Source organism: Pogonomyrmex barbatus, unplaced genomic scaffold, assembly GCF_055798465.1.
Source record: "Pogonomyrmex barbatus isolate J1 unplaced genomic scaffold, ASM5579846v1 scaffold17, whole genome shotgun sequence".
In the NCBI taxonomy this organism is placed as follows: domain Eukaryota; kingdom Metazoa; phylum Arthropoda; class Insecta; order Hymenoptera; family Formicidae; genus Pogonomyrmex; species Pogonomyrmex barbatus.
The window spans coordinates 6882417-6897041 of NW_028297113.1; the positions used below are offsets into that span (position 1 = coordinate 6882417).

The 14625-nt window shown below is 32.1% G+C and overlaps 6 protein-coding genes across 8 annotated transcripts; 3 read left to right on the forward strand and 3 right to left on the reverse strand.

The window, feature by feature from the left end:
• The first annotated feature begins 372 nt into the window (after positions 1-372).
• LOC105430901 (cytochrome c oxidase subunit 5B, mitochondrial) lies at positions 373-1503 on the forward strand. Its single transcript, XM_011644682.3, has 3 exons — positions 373-545; positions 725-795; positions 1127-1503. Exons 1-3 carry the CDS (start codon positions 461-463, stop codon positions 1331-1333), a joined length of 363 nt encoding a protein of 120 aa, XP_011642984.1. The 5' UTR covers positions 373-460; the 3' UTR covers positions 1334-1503.
• On the reverse strand, positions 1499-3663 carry uri (unconventional prefoldin RPB5 interactor). Its single transcript, XM_011644695.3, has 6 exons — positions 3444-3663; positions 3085-3334; positions 2864-3013; positions 2658-2805; positions 1893-2586; positions 1499-1832 (listed from the first exon to the last, which is right to left on the reverse strand). Exons 1-6 carry the CDS (start codon positions 3531-3533, stop codon positions 1719-1721), a joined length of 1446 nt encoding a protein of 481 aa, XP_011642997.2. The 5' UTR covers positions 3534-3663; the 3' UTR covers positions 1499-1718.
• A 378-nt stretch (positions 3664-4041) lies between these two features.
• Positions 4042-6783, reverse strand: LOC105430913 (beta-catenin-like protein 1). The gene is made up of 9 exons (XM_011644707.3): positions 6605-6783; positions 6012-6391; positions 5594-5925; positions 5280-5503; positions 5006-5188; positions 4806-4953; positions 4528-4694; positions 4273-4456; positions 4042-4199 (listed from the first exon to the last, which is right to left on the reverse strand). The coding sequence occupies exons 1-9, from the start codon at positions 6632-6634 to the stop codon at positions 4111-4113; spliced, it is 1737 nt and encodes a 578-aa protein (XP_011643009.2). The 5' UTR covers positions 6635-6783; the 3' UTR covers positions 4042-4110.
• Positions 6784-6844: 61 nt separating this feature from the next.
• LOC105430922 (protein arginine methyltransferase NDUFAF7 homolog, mitochondrial) lies at positions 6845-9032 on the forward strand. 2 transcript variants are annotated; one of them, XM_011644741.3, is made up of 6 exons: positions 6845-7121; positions 7210-7487; positions 7715-7822; positions 7893-8174; positions 8282-8398; positions 8464-9032. In XM_011644741.3, the coding sequence occupies exons 2-6, from the start codon at positions 7236-7238 to the stop codon at positions 8971-8973; spliced, it is 1269 nt and encodes a 422-aa protein (XP_011643043.2). In that variant the 5' UTR covers positions 6845-7121; positions 7210-7235; the 3' UTR covers positions 8974-9032. The 2 variants fall into 2 exon arrangements, with proteins under 2 accessions (XP_011643043.2, XP_011643033.2); XM_011644731.2 differs by having other exon boundaries at positions 7215-7487.
• A 178-nt stretch (positions 9033-9210) lies between these two features.
• LOC105430929 (F-box/LRR-repeat protein 3) lies at positions 9211-11909 on the forward strand. Its single transcript, XM_011644755.3, has 4 exons — positions 9211-10556; positions 10675-10894; positions 10997-11242; positions 11537-11909. The coding sequence occupies exons 1-4, from the start codon at positions 10367-10369 to the stop codon at positions 11706-11708; spliced, it is 828 nt and encodes a 275-aa protein (XP_011643057.2). The 5' UTR covers positions 9211-10366; the 3' UTR covers positions 11709-11909.
• On the reverse strand, positions 11766-14587 carry LOC105430940 (transmembrane protein 185A). 2 transcript variants are annotated; one of them, XM_089074670.1, is made up of 7 exons: positions 14305-14587; positions 13831-14176; positions 13452-13751; positions 13239-13362; positions 12879-13061; positions 12691-12772; positions 11766-12491 (listed from the first exon to the last, which is right to left on the reverse strand). In XM_089074670.1, the coding sequence occupies exons 1-5, from the start codon at positions 14340-14342 to the stop codon at positions 12892-12894; spliced, it is 978 nt and encodes a 325-aa protein (XP_088930796.1). In that variant the 5' UTR covers positions 14343-14587; the 3' UTR covers positions 11766-12491; positions 12691-12772; positions 12879-12891. The 2 variants fall into 2 exon arrangements, with proteins under 2 accessions (XP_088930796.1, XP_088930795.1); XM_089074669.1 differs by having other exon boundaries at positions 12879-13103; positions 14305-14586.
• Between the last annotated feature and the right edge of the window lie 38 nt (positions 14588-14625).

Consider the following 14625-nt stretch of genomic DNA (forward strand, 5'->3'; position numbering starts at 1 on the left):
AATTTGTCCTTGAAATATAAATGCAATTTTGAAAAAAACTTTTAGTTGTGAATCGTAAAAAATACCAAACAGTTGTTATGTAAAAATATTTAAGTTGTCCAAATGATTGTCAAATCTCTTTAATTATAAAGTCTTGTGTCCACCATGCTAGAAATCGATTCGAGACAGAGGAAAAATTGATCAGTCGCTATATAAACCAATTGACTAACTTTTAATACAGACTGCTCAATTTAATACAAACAAAAAAACTTTTCTTTGTGGATAAAAACTTAACGATCATATATATCGAGAAACTCCCGCCTGCGAGTTTTCGATGTTTTCGCGTACCGCAGCGCCACATGCGTTGTTCTTTCGACAAAAGGACTGCGACGATCTGCGCATCGTTCGATCTACGACCGAACCAACGACTTAACCCAGTCGGGCCGAGACGGCTAATACGATATCTTCTGCATTTTGAAAAATGGCATGGTTATGCGCCCGTACTGCGCTCCAAACATGTCGACGGCGGATCTCGTATAGCCTTGCGTGCGCCCAGAAGAAACAATGTAAATATCTTATCCGTTAACATTCTTCGTTCCCCATGTATATGTTCCGTATTGTCCACATTACGTAATGTTTTTCGTTCGCCCATCGATTTTGACTTTCGACCATGGGCCGACGTATTGCGCGCACTAGAGAGAAAAAAATTCGATCAATTCACATGTATGCTTTCTTTTATTGATAGTCGCCGATCCACTAGATCATGCCACTGGCTTGGAAAAGAGGGAGATGCTTGCCCGTTTAGCCGGTATCGATGTAAGTTATGACATTTCCAAATTGGCTGATGTGGACATATTCTTGGTTTTGACGTGCCAGTAATATAATATTATTAATAGCGATATAATTATATAACAACAATATAATTTAATTGATATTGTTATGCCATGTTCCTAGTGGAACATTGCATTAATCTCAAAAAAATTGAGTCCTTGATAAGGCTTCAAATATCAAAGATAAGAAGCTAATATTATAATAAAACATATTTTTATCATGTTAATTTTCTTAACATTTTTCATTCAAAGATCACTGTGACAAATACTAATGATATTTTATTTAAAAAAAAAATGTTCCCTTTGTATATTTTTAGGATCCATACAATATGACCATAAAGCGGCGAGCAATTAGCACAAAGGAAGATCCTAATATAGTTTATAGCGCATTCGAGAGTCGCATAATGGGATGCATCTGCGATGAAGATTCAACACATGTGAACTGGATGTGGTTACATCAAGGTCCTCCTCGTCGCTGTGAATGTGGCCACTGGTTCAAACTTGTTGAGAAAGCACCTATATAATATATTTAAGGATGCGTGAACTAGTGGATTGTTTTCAACATAGAATTAACGTTATTAGACAGTAATTATGTCTATCTTCATTTATTACCATATTCTTCTGCCATCCTCTCGGAATTAAATAGATCACTTATTGTATGGAAATCACAGAAATAAATATATTGTAAATATTATGTATTCCTTCAAATGTTTTATTCTTAAAATTTGTTAAAATTCATGAACTTATTATTAAAATAGAATAGACTGCGATCTTTATAGATAGGTTCAGAAACAAAAATCCTTGTCAAATGAATTTCAACTGAACTGTAAAAAAATGTTTTTGAAGGTTACAATTTATTTGTATATATTTTATAGAAATATTTTCTATGTCAATGTACATGTTTACAAGTCACTTCTTTTTTCCAGTTCGTTCAAGTTTAAATTTACTCATGATTTTTTTTTCATTGCTTTTTTTCGAAACATCTATTGGCGTTTTATTTTCATGGACTGTCTCTTTGATTACCTACAAAATATTATTTATATGCAATTATTTATATAATATCATTAAATTATGTTTACTTACAGAGTTATATGCAGAACGTTTAACATATTCGTCTTCGTCTTCTGTATCTGAACTACTATATTCGTTTACAGGAGGCGCAACTTGATTGGGTATCATATCATTCGGAGATCTTTTCAAAATAGATTTAAGAGCACTAAACATTTTATAAATATCTACTGGGCTACGTATTTCCGTACTATCTGATTCAAATATATGTGGAATATGAGATGAATGTGAGAATTCTATCTTGATGATATCATCTCCATCTGCAGAGTTTTCATTATACGCTTCTTGCTTCAAAGCAGAACAAGATTCCTGAAATATTGATATTTCTTTTTTTATAATGCCGTCGTTTTCTATTATACACGGTTCAGCAAATGATATTCTCCTTTCTCCTTTTGTGTTTGATACATTCTGAGGTTCAGGTGAATAATCTCTCCTTAGTTTCTCTTGACTAAAATTCACAGAGGAATGGGACTGCTCATTTTCTGAAATATTTGTATCAACAGTTTTATCTTGAGCTATATCAGGATTGATACTTGATGTATCACTTGTGATTTTGCCCATTTGGATATCCTTCAATTTCTTTAATTCCTCTTGAATCTTCTCTATATATCCAACTTCATCAATATCAGATGCATCCTCCTCTGATTCATCATAAACTTCACCCTCTTTTAAGTCGTCGCCATAAAATTTTTTTCTTTCAGTTTCCAATCTATGATTATAGAATAGTTAATAAATTATGACTATCGATGAAAGTAAGTGTTAATTATAAAACTAGGTAACCTGAAAATTTCATCTTCTAATTCTTCTTCTAGTTCTAATTCATTAAGCCTTTCAAAAAGATCTTCCTCAGTACGAATGTCAATTTTTTCTTGTTCCCTCAGCTCTGCTAGTTTCTGACGATACTCCTTTTCACGCTGTCTATGTTGTACTGCAATAAAAATATTTTTAATATCTAATATAATACAAAGATATAAATTTTTTTGTACCTCTCCACTCATCCAGTTTATTCTCGCTCCAATGTTCCACAATATCTTTTCTATCATCTTCCCCAAAGACATCATGTTGTAAAGGAAGATATTGTTTCATTTCGAATAAATTTCTTTCAATTTCTAAATTTTTTAGCATTTCATCAGCCCCTAATGTAAAAATATATTAACTATAGTATTTATTATAAATAATTTACAAAGATATACATAATAATTTATACATGCTATTCGCCTGTTGCACAATGCAATCGCCTGCGATGCACTATATTTAGCAAAATATCCACCTCCTAAACTAGCTAAAATTTCATTGGTGTGAATTAATTTTCCTTTCATAAACGCCCGCTTGCCAATGGGCACCATACAATTCTCAGAAAGAGATAATGGATATACTTCAAGTCCCTCTATTACCTTTTTATGCCTGTTCTTATAATCAGTTATTGTCTTGGTTTGCTTTTCGTTTTGTTCAAGTTTCTGTAAAGTATTTAGTCCAACTTTTAATTTTTAGAATGTAATATAATAAATAACATAAAATCAGAGAACGTTAATAGTAAAATCTGAAAAATATTTTATGTAATTGCACCTGTGCTATCACATTATTTAGCAGCATTTGCTGATAATTCTTTAATTGTTCAGGTCCCATTGTTGCATTACCAGTTATATTATTATCCATATCTTATTTATATACCACGTTAAAAGATTAAATATAAAATATGAAAAAGATTTATTCACATAAAGCTGTATACGTGTTTAAACAATCGCTTTCTTCACCATCGTAAGACCGGCTTCAATCTAACCTATTATCTCCGAGAATGCCCAGCTATGATTGGTCAATTTTACTAGGTTTTAAAATTAAATATAAATAAACAAATCCATCAAAATTTAAAGTTTTTAGAATAAACATTTGATATATTTAATGATATATTTGATATATTTGTGTATTTTCTTTACAAATAATTATTTCCTTACCAATAGTTATTCATATCATTGTATATCTTGCATATATTAAATAATAATAAATAATATTAATCTCTAAAACTTAGAATTTTAGCTATAATTTTTATATATATAGATATTTTTTCTCTTTCAAAATATTTTAATAGATTTACAAGTGTAGAATTAGTCAAAAAAGATTTCCATATTTTTCTTAAATAATCCTCAGTTCATAGTATATCTAAATATTTATTAAATGATCGAATGTGTCCTTTATTATATAGTACATTACATAATTAAAATATAGAAAATACATATCAAAATTTGTCAATTAATTGTAAGATATGTTGTTGCTCCGCTTCTTTCCATTCTGTATCGCCAGCGTCTCCTAAGTTACCAGCATATTCTGGTTTTAAAATAAAAAATATGTTATTGATATGAATTAAATATGTAATAAAATTATATTACACGTAATTTACCTCTCATGATGTGTCGAATTGTTTTAAGGGATGCTCTTCTCTGCGCCAAAATTCTTGTCACTCGTTGCTTTACTGCAGGCGGACAGCCAGTGCAAGCTTCTAAAAGTACATAATCTACTAATTGTAATATAAATAATCCACCGTCTAATCTTCTTAAGTAAGATTCTTCTTCGTCCTCATCCTCCTATAAAAATAAAAAGAACAAATTTTTGCATAATCTTCATTTTAGATGTTAAATATTGTTGATGTATATACCTTCCCATTCTTCTCCACTTCCTCTACCTTTTCAAGATACTTAAAATGTAATTCCATCAATCGATCCACTTTCTCGTAATCATTCTCCGTAAATTTACTAAGTAGTCTTTGACGTTGTTGTCCTTTGCAATTTTTCAACATGCTTGCTATGATTGAAATCACATGTTCTGTAAAATTACTTGCTTATTATTTCATTATAAATAATTAAACAGATCGAAATTTTGTAATTAACAACATTAATATATATTAAGATTATATTTGACAATTTATATAAATACCTTCATGCTCTTCAGCAGTTAGCATTTTTTTCCTATTCTTTGTTGGAGTTTTCATAAACAAGGGAAATATAGTTCGCAATCCAAGAATATCTACAAACTTGCTGCAATTATCTTTTCCATCTGGACCGTTCATAGCATGATCTAAAACCTATATAATTTAAATATAGTAATTTATAAAAATCCGCCACAAATAAACTTACTTTGAGAGATCCGTTTCGTGACATTTTTTTCTCTCGTAACATTAAATTCATAAGTTGAAGACCTTCTCCACGTAGGAACCTGTCGCGATTTACAGTAGCCATTAAGCTTGAGCACAAGACGTTAAATAAATTTTCCATCATCTCCTGTTCCTCCGCAGTTTGTGGATCATGTCTTTTGTAGTACTGTAAATAAATAAAAATTTTAAAATAATTCGACTTAGTAAAGTTTTTTTTTTGTATGCAGAGATTAAGAAACAGAAATAAAAATACATACAGCTAATTGTTGTAACAAAACATCAATTCCATCTAAATCACCAAGAAGAAGTCTATTCTCTGGCGTGTGTTGCAAAAGTATAGACAGGAGTTCACTAGCATAAAGTTTATTCGCATCAAAAGGGGTTTTCGTTTTGATTCGACGCAATAGCCACTGCATTAGACCTTGCTTTCCTGCATCTGCACATAGATCTGGTCTAAATTCCAAAAGATTTTCAAAAATAGCTGGAAAACAAAATCGCCATTAAGTTAATAAAAGTTTTATGATGTTTCTCCAGAAATAAGAAAGTGATATATATGTTGTTAACTAATTACCAAGTGTATTATAGACGCCATCACTTTCTTCTTTCACTGCTTCGTCAAGCCTCTCAAGATTTTGTACCAAAAGAGCACAAACCTGTTGCTCCAATAAAGCATCAATAAGTGTGTCTGTACCTTCATGACTTTCATGCAATATATCTACATCGGTCAACTCCTGCAAAAGATCTACCACACCAACTGCTATATCAGTATTTTCATGAGAAAGCAATTCAAGTAGAGAAGGTACTGCGCCTAACTCTACCATTAACTGATATAGATCTGGATTGGTTGCTATAATATGAAGCTCTTGCAGCGTCTCATGCAATTCAACCTCAGATTCCATAAATCTGAAAAAAATCCAAAGAGAATGGAAACAATTATATATCAAAATTTCCATCTCTGGCAACTTTATTTAACTTTCACATATACATACTTTTCTGGCTGATCTGGAAACTTGACTCTCATTTCTTGATTTCTTAGAGCTCGTTTCTCAAATAAAAGAATCATACGTTTGAGCGTTGCTTCATCCAATGCCTCGACTTCAGGTGCTTCAGTTTCTACATATTTCAATATGTCTTGCTTCTCCTTTTCTGTTAATTGTGGTTCAACAACATCATTAGCTGGTGAGGGCAAAGCAGCCCTGACAGGTGTAGCAGGTTCGTCATTCCTAGAGGGTATCACATCAAGTTCCTTGGGTTGCCGTTGACGTGCATGGTACGGTGTCTTTATCACTCTCTTTGGCTTCTTCGCACTCTCCCATTCATCTTCGTCGTCTTCCTCCCCGGCTGTCGGTCGTTTTGGAGTATTTGGGGGCTGTACATATTATCATTACTCAATTTTTATATTGCTGTTATTTGTATCAAACAAAAAAACAAATAGCAAAACTAATAGATAAAATTTTCAAAGAAATTTGAACTAAAAACTTACAAATAGGTTAAATTAAGGTTAAATTAGATAATGTATATAAAACATTTCCAAAAGAAATATAAATTAAACAAATCGCTGGACAATAATTCGAATACACACCTTATAAGATAACAATTCTCCGATATCCATTTGTCAAAAATAGATCACCTAATTTTAAAAATTATCTGCAAAAAATGTAAAAGAATTTGAATTACAATTTTATGTTACTCCTTTAAATGCTGAGTTTTGACGGCTACCACTTGTGCGGGAAAGTGTAAACACAAATATAAGGGGGGAAACAAAGTATGTCACATTGTTATCAACCAAAGTCCTTCTTCCATGTCAAATGTTTAGCCGTTTCTCCTTCTAGTTATTTCATACTTTGTGGAAAAGGCATGTGAACATGTGAACTAACCTAACTGAACTAACCTAAAAATGTAACCTAAAAAAGCGGCTGTATATCATTTGGATTAAAAAAAACAAAGAATATGACATGCTTAAAATATTAATTAAAATAATTTAATAAATTTTAGAAAAATAAACAAAAAATTTAGATTGCGTCAAAAAAGATTAAAAACTTAGAATAAGTATTTAGAAATGTATAAAGTTTTTTATGCTAAGTAACCAAAAAAATCAGGTTGAAAGCAATATAATATAATTCCACCGAACTTTCGATAGAACTTTAAAAAAAAGTTAATTTAAAAATATTTTTTGTTATTTTTAAGTGCAGGTATTTAATGTTGTATTCAACATGATTAGATTGTCGCGAGCTTTCGCTCAATTATCGCAAATGAGATTACGCTCATTGAGCAACTTAGAAAAGAAAACTGATCTATATCGTCAGTTGTATGCAAAAATATTGGCATGTGGTCCCATAACACTCGCCGAATATATGAAGGAGGTATCGATCAATCCCATCGCAGGTTATTACACAACTAGAGATGTTTTCGGGCAAAAAGGTGATTTCACAACTTCTCCAGAAATCAGTCAACTTTTTGGAGAAGTATGTAACTCTCATCATTGGATCATATAAAATGATCATTGTTTATTATTTATTTTATCAATGATCTCTTAAAAGATTAGATTAAACTTGAGATTATGTCTGTTAAGAATTTGAAAAAAATTCCATTTTTTTTATTTTGTAAATAACATAAAGTTATTCACCTGGAGCTTTCGAAAAGAAATGATTACTCAGGAATAGTTTATATACATTATAATTCTTATTGATAGCTTATAGCCATTTGGATAATCAATGAATGGAGCAAAATTAGCAGAGATCCTATCCAACTTATAGAATTAGGTCCAGGGAGAGGTACCTTGATCGCTGATATTCTACGGGTATATTTTTAATATGCTTACTATTTACAAGCATATAAATATAAAAATTACAAGACTTCGCTTGTTATAGGTATTTAAGAAACTAAATCTCTCAAATGGGATATCCGTTCATCTGATAGAAATTAGTCCCGTTTTATCTGCAATTCAAGCAGAAAAATTATGTATAGAAAGTAAAAACATTGAACCAGAGATCAATGAAAGTCAAAGAAATTCTGTTACACATTATAGGGAGGGTATTACAAGGGACGGAGTAAAAATATACTGGTATTATTCTATCAACGATGTTCCTAGAAAGTTCAGCGTATTTGTTGCACAAGAGTTTTTTGATGCTCTGCCAATACACAAATTCCAGGTATCAAAATATGAGAACATTGATAAATATTTGATGTTGAATATTGATTAATACATAAGATGTAGACAAAGAATAATTTTCGCAAAAATTTCGATGCTTGATTTTAGAAAACTGACAAAGGTTGGAGAGAAATTTTAATAAACATAGTGCAGAACTCAAAAGAAGAGAAATTTCAATACGTACTTTCGCAAATGCCAACAGCTGCTTGTAAAGTATATATACCTGTAAGCATCTTATTTTACAGCATTTAAATTTTAAATAGTTGATTAACAAACGCGATATCTTTTAGCCATATGAAAAAAGAGATCATTTGGAAATAAGTCCGCAGTGTTCTGTAATAACAGACTATATATCCCAATTTTTATGGGAAAACGGAGGATTTGCCCTGGTGATTGATTACGGCCACGAAAGGGAAAAAACTGATACATTTCGCGCATTTTGCCAACATAAATTACACGATCCCTTGCTAAACCCTGGAATCGCAGATTTAACTGCGGATGTTGACTTTTTATTAATGAAAGAGATTGCACAGAAAGATAATAGATTAATTACGTTTGGCCCAGTGACACAAAGAAAATTTCTGAAAAATCTTGGCATTGATCTACGATTAAAAATGATTTTACGAAATGCTACTAGTGCTCAGAAACAACAAATTGAATCAGGATATCATATGATAACTGATGAAGATAAGATGGGAAATAGTTTTAAAGTATTGTCTCTCTTTCCTTTTGTCTTGAAAGATTATTTAAAAAAATGGCCTGTAGCGGGATTCGAGGATAAATACGAAAATAAGTTTTGAACAATGCATAATGTTAATTATACATATAATTAAAATAACAATAAATATGTGCAAAAATATATTTACATATAATTTTTCCAAAGAGAATTATTATATTTTTTCAATTGTAAATCTTTTACTCTTTAAAATTTTGTTTTCTACTTGTTTCACTGTTTCATTTTAATGATATTAATTATTTTAGTATTTTTCATTGTACATACAATTGTATCTTTGATGATGATCGTAACATACTATGCAATTCTGCAAATCACTTGTGCATTCTGAGATAGTGCGGCCTCTACGAATGTCGGACGTGAAGGGACACGAACATGAGGCACGTGAGCTTAGTAGCACGTGGATAACTAGTGAAAGGAACGTCACGTGCGAGTCGTCAGTAATTAAATAAATAAGTAAACGATCGCTGATTCGATTCACGATAGCAATGATGTTCAAAGTTAAGTATTTCTATTTAAGAAGCTTCATGATCCTGATTAACTCGATGATCCTGAGTTAAAAAAATTGTTTAATCATTTAACGTAAATACAATAGCATGTAATTAATATCATGTAGAATTTTATATAAATTCAATAATTTATAACTTTCGGTATATTTCAGAATAAACAAAAACGAAAATTTTGTTGTAGTCCACTCCAATTTTCAAAGTGGAAAATTCAGGGGAGGAACGTAGCATTTTGACTCACGCGTTTATTATATTTTTGCTATGGATATTTCATGTATAAGATCTTATCCTTTTTCACTGATGCACGTGAACATTGTGCGAATAACATATGCAAGCGTACAATCTTGTAGTCCTTGACCCTTTTCTTCGCGATTTTACTTTTACTTAACGCACGTACCCTCGCGTGCATGGCCTAGTCCCCACTTCCGCAAACTCCTTTCGCTTTTTCCTAATATCTCGATGAATCGAGTTAGAACAACCGTTTCATAGGAGACCATGATTTGCGTCGGAACGAAAGAAGGAATCTTTGATTTCATCGAGATCATTTCGTGAATATTTTAGTATTTAGAACTTCTTTCATCACACTAGAATCTCACGTAAGATTAAATGTTAACGTATTATTTTCTTAAATCAGTGTGTTCACTGAAAAGCAATGAAGAGTATGCAGTAGCAGTTATAAGTCTAGCACTCAGCATTCAAGCACCGACATCTCTCTGGAAGAAGCCAGTTAATAACAAATTCTTTCGATCAGTGATATTAAACTGGAAATATTTGCTGTGAAGAAAAAGCTTAAAAAGTGAAATAGTGTAATATGTGATCTTTTAGAAATCTCTAAACTTGACTTTGTAAAATAAAATGAAAAAAACGCGAATATTCACTAATTCTCAATAAAATCCTGCATTATTGTTTTTACTCCAGAGAGTAGTGAAAAATTAAACATTTCGATCATCACAAATGTTTGCAGTAACAAACACTACAAAGCTCACTTCTTTCGGGATAGACGGTGAGCATTTTAAATCTGTAGTGATGATATCTAAAACTAGGAACGCCGAATGCAGAAAGAAACATCTTCGCAATGATGAGAAAGATCCCAGAACCTTGTGTCTTATGCGAATTAAAGGATTTCCGCGATTATTACCCGAAGGTAATTCGAAACTCGCTCATCATACAGGCTATCATCGACGATTTACTGGATAAGAGTTAAGTTTTTGGTTTCACAAATTGCATACATATACGCTGAAGAAAATTCATTAACATTTTAGGCATCCTGACTTTGGCTAACTATTCCCGATGGCTTCGCGAATTATCTTTATCATACGCCCTACTGAGCGACGAACTACTCCTAGCGTTATGTTCGGTAAAGCAAATTTGTTTAGAAATTTTGCGAGTGGAGGTGTATCCGGAAGCGAAGCCTCTTCCACGTATCAGCGACGAAGCGTGGTTTGCATTTTCGAATCACTTGCCCGATGTAAATCTCGCGCTGTAAGTAAAACTAAATCAGTAATCTCGATTAAAAATCTCGTTATCCCCGTACTATATGATGTAAGTCAAAATTACAGTTGTCTTTTATCTCTTTTATCTTAGACTATCTTACATTATTGACGATGACGATCAAAAATTACTTTTCACATCGCACATCCCCGTAACGCACTTGTATCTCGGCGACGCAACGTCAGAATTGATAATGTCACGGATAAGCAAACAGTGTCCACGATTGATAGAATTAGTTATCGCTGCGTATGGATCCGGTCCAATCGATCGATTCTTGATTTCCATGGCTAAGGATTGCACACATCTCAGCGCCGTCGGTTTAGGCGATTGCGAGATTACGTATGTACTTATAAATATATATCATTACTTTAATTCATTCAACATTGAGACATAAACTTCAAAAATTCGATTATTGCAAATTTAAGTTTTATTTCTTTAGACACGCAGTTTTAAAATTAATAATGTTTAATTTCCCAATGCCAGTTCGAATGATTTGCCAAAATAGTTTTGGAATCTTTTTAATAGATATTTCACTATTGTTTTGTAACAGTGATGTTACAGAGAACATTATTCTCAGTAAAATATCGATTAGAAATACTAGTATAATAATATAATTTTTGTTTTATCTTATAGCTGTTCTGGATTAGCGAAATTTGTTACGTTATGCGCTAATCGTCTGCAGGCACTGTACATTTCGGAAACGTCGCTGATAGAAGATGAAGATTTCGATGTCGCTAAAGTATCGACGAATTTATCTTCACTCCTTGGTTGGACATGGGTGCCAGAATACGTACCATTGTGGTAATTTCCTGAGAAATGAAAAAGACCGAAATTTACAGCCATAACAGGATACATGATGAAATAAAATGTTCACGACGTATTTTTCTATTTTTTTCATAGATTACATTATAATTTACAAAGATTTTGTAATATCAAACAGAAAATTTTTTCAACATATTCATTTTTATAATGTTTATAATATTTGTAGTAAAGCTGTCAAACAATACTACTAAAGATCTGAAATGGTTTCGATAAATTTCACTCTATATGTGAATATGCAATATCGCTCCATATGTTAAATTAGCAGTATCGCAGAAATTAACTGATCGTTGCTGTTGATACCAAAAAATAGAAACTTTATTAGATTATAATATTCTGTTTTCAGAGAGATGTAATATATATATTATATATAAAATAATGTAACGTTACTAGCACTCGTCTACCATCGTCGTATATGGTAGACTAGTATAATGTTCAATATTCATTATACGTAATATTATTGTGATATATATATATATATATATATATATATATATATATATATATATAATGTATGTATAACAGTCTGTACATTATTTCTACATTAATTATAATAAATGATTGGGCATTCAACATTATGATGTCCAGCAACATTAACAGCAACATCGCTTCCTAATTTATCCAATTTTTTTTTCGCCACTCCTTTTTTCGTTTTTTTTTTCTTTTTTTTAATGCGTTCTGACAAGGCTACTCTAGATGCGAGGTGCTCAGTCTTATATCCCATCTGACATATAGATCCGCATAATTCGATCTCTTTGCTTAATAAGGCCTAGAAGATAAGTAATTAATGTAAAAAAAATCTTTCTTTCTCTCTCTCTATATTATATACATATATATATATATATATATGTGTATGTATGTGTGTGTGTGTGTGTGTGTGTGTGTGTGTGTGTGTGTGTGTGTGTATCTATGCATGCATGTATATGTTTCATTATTCAGATTTAATACTAATTTATATTTAAAAATACCTGACTATTTTATAATAGATGTTTGGCCTCTGTATAAGTCAATTGCATTAAAAATAATAATTTAAAAATATCCGAGCTAATCCTGTAAAATAAAAAAGATGAAAAACTTTACATGAAAACATTATATGTTATTTGTAATATGCATTATTCAAATCTGTTGTGTATATATGTATTCCAATGACTAATACCTGTTTGAGCCAATCAGTCAGGCATGTCTATAGAGATTATAGGCACAACAGGTTTCATTAGGTCGATTTTCTTAATAAGCTTTTCACCCTTTTCCGTAATCATTGGTTCAGATGGTGGTTGATCTCGCTCGTCTCTTGGTTGATATGAAATATTACCATATTCTTGAAGCAATGGACATAAACCTAGCAGGAAGTGACAAAAGTCTTTTCTGATACCAAACCACCCTAGACAAAAATTCCATCGTTCTGACATGCTAATGAAATAATTTTATATATATATATATATATATATATATATATAAGAAAAAAATCAACAATCACTAGTATCAATAATGACTAGTTTACAAGATTGTTTCTTACATCTATTTCCGCCCTTTGCACCAAAAGACATAAAAATAAGAGTCATGTGCGATAGGAGAAGTGGCATCGCCACTGTTGTGTAATTTATTGAAATATCTCCGTCTAACTTATTTGCTAGCAGTACCTAAAACAGAATAATTTATATTAAATAAGGAAAATTAATTCAAAAGTACAACTTAACAAAATCTAGATAAAAAGGATTTATTCGTTTACCTGAAACACTACAATGGGAACAACAAGAAATGTGTACGCCACTGCCGAGTTCAGAGATGTCCGCCTCTGACGGGCATTGATCTGCGGCGTTCTCAATAAAACAGCGGCAAACACTACCGCATATAAAACAGCTACTAAGGATAAACAGAGAAGAGCCCATAGTGGCACGAACACAACTTCCCAGCTCCATGTTATAAAACCATCTAATCTCAAAGCCAGAAAAATAAATTGTAATACATTCACTGCGCAAAACAATTCCAGTTCAAATGATCGATCATGTTTTACAGCCCAGATGCAAACCTAAAACATAATAGAGGTCTATCAGAAGATGACAACATTTGTCAATATAATTATTAATTAAAAAAATGTGAATACCTACCGCAATCGACACAATTGAGATGAAAATTAAAGGTATGAATACCAATATCCATAAATGCCTTTCGGATTCTAATTTGTCGCATACTAACAATTCAAACATCAATAAAATCAAATGCAATGCCAAGGTGATCAGCATTGCTTTATAATGTACATAAGCATCCCCTTCTAATCTTGCATGGGGATGCCTCCACCAGACGTAACTTCCAACTATAGCCCCCAGGATCACCATGCCTTTCCAGAACCATATTGGACTGAATATCGACCAATAACTCCATTCGATAAAGCCATCCAGTCGAAGTGCGAACAGAGAGGTAAATATCATCAGGCAGGTGTGCACCAGAAATTTACTGAAATTTAAAATTAATATTCGTGATAATTCCTTGGCATTGATTTCAGTTCGTGACGAGTAATGCTTGCTAATCCTTCGTGTAAACTGCCGTAACAAATTGTTAGAACAGATGACACGAGAATTTACCTCGGATTGAAATCCTGAAAGAGCGTTTGCAGGTTCATAATTGTCGGAGTGGTTATGTAGGCCAATTAAATGAGGGGAACCTTCAGGTGACTTGTCGAATGGAGATGCATCTTACCTACGCCGAGCACGCCGTTTTCACTTGCCGCGGATACCGTCGGGAAAACGGGCAAGCCCGTGCATTTGTGTATTCAGAAAAAAAACGAATCGCTATCCATCAAAACTAAAAAATTTCGAGCATACTGAAGCGGTTGATAATCATAGGCTGTTCTACCTTCCCCCACTACACTTTCTTTTCTTTCCCCTTCCTTCTACCGATTTCCT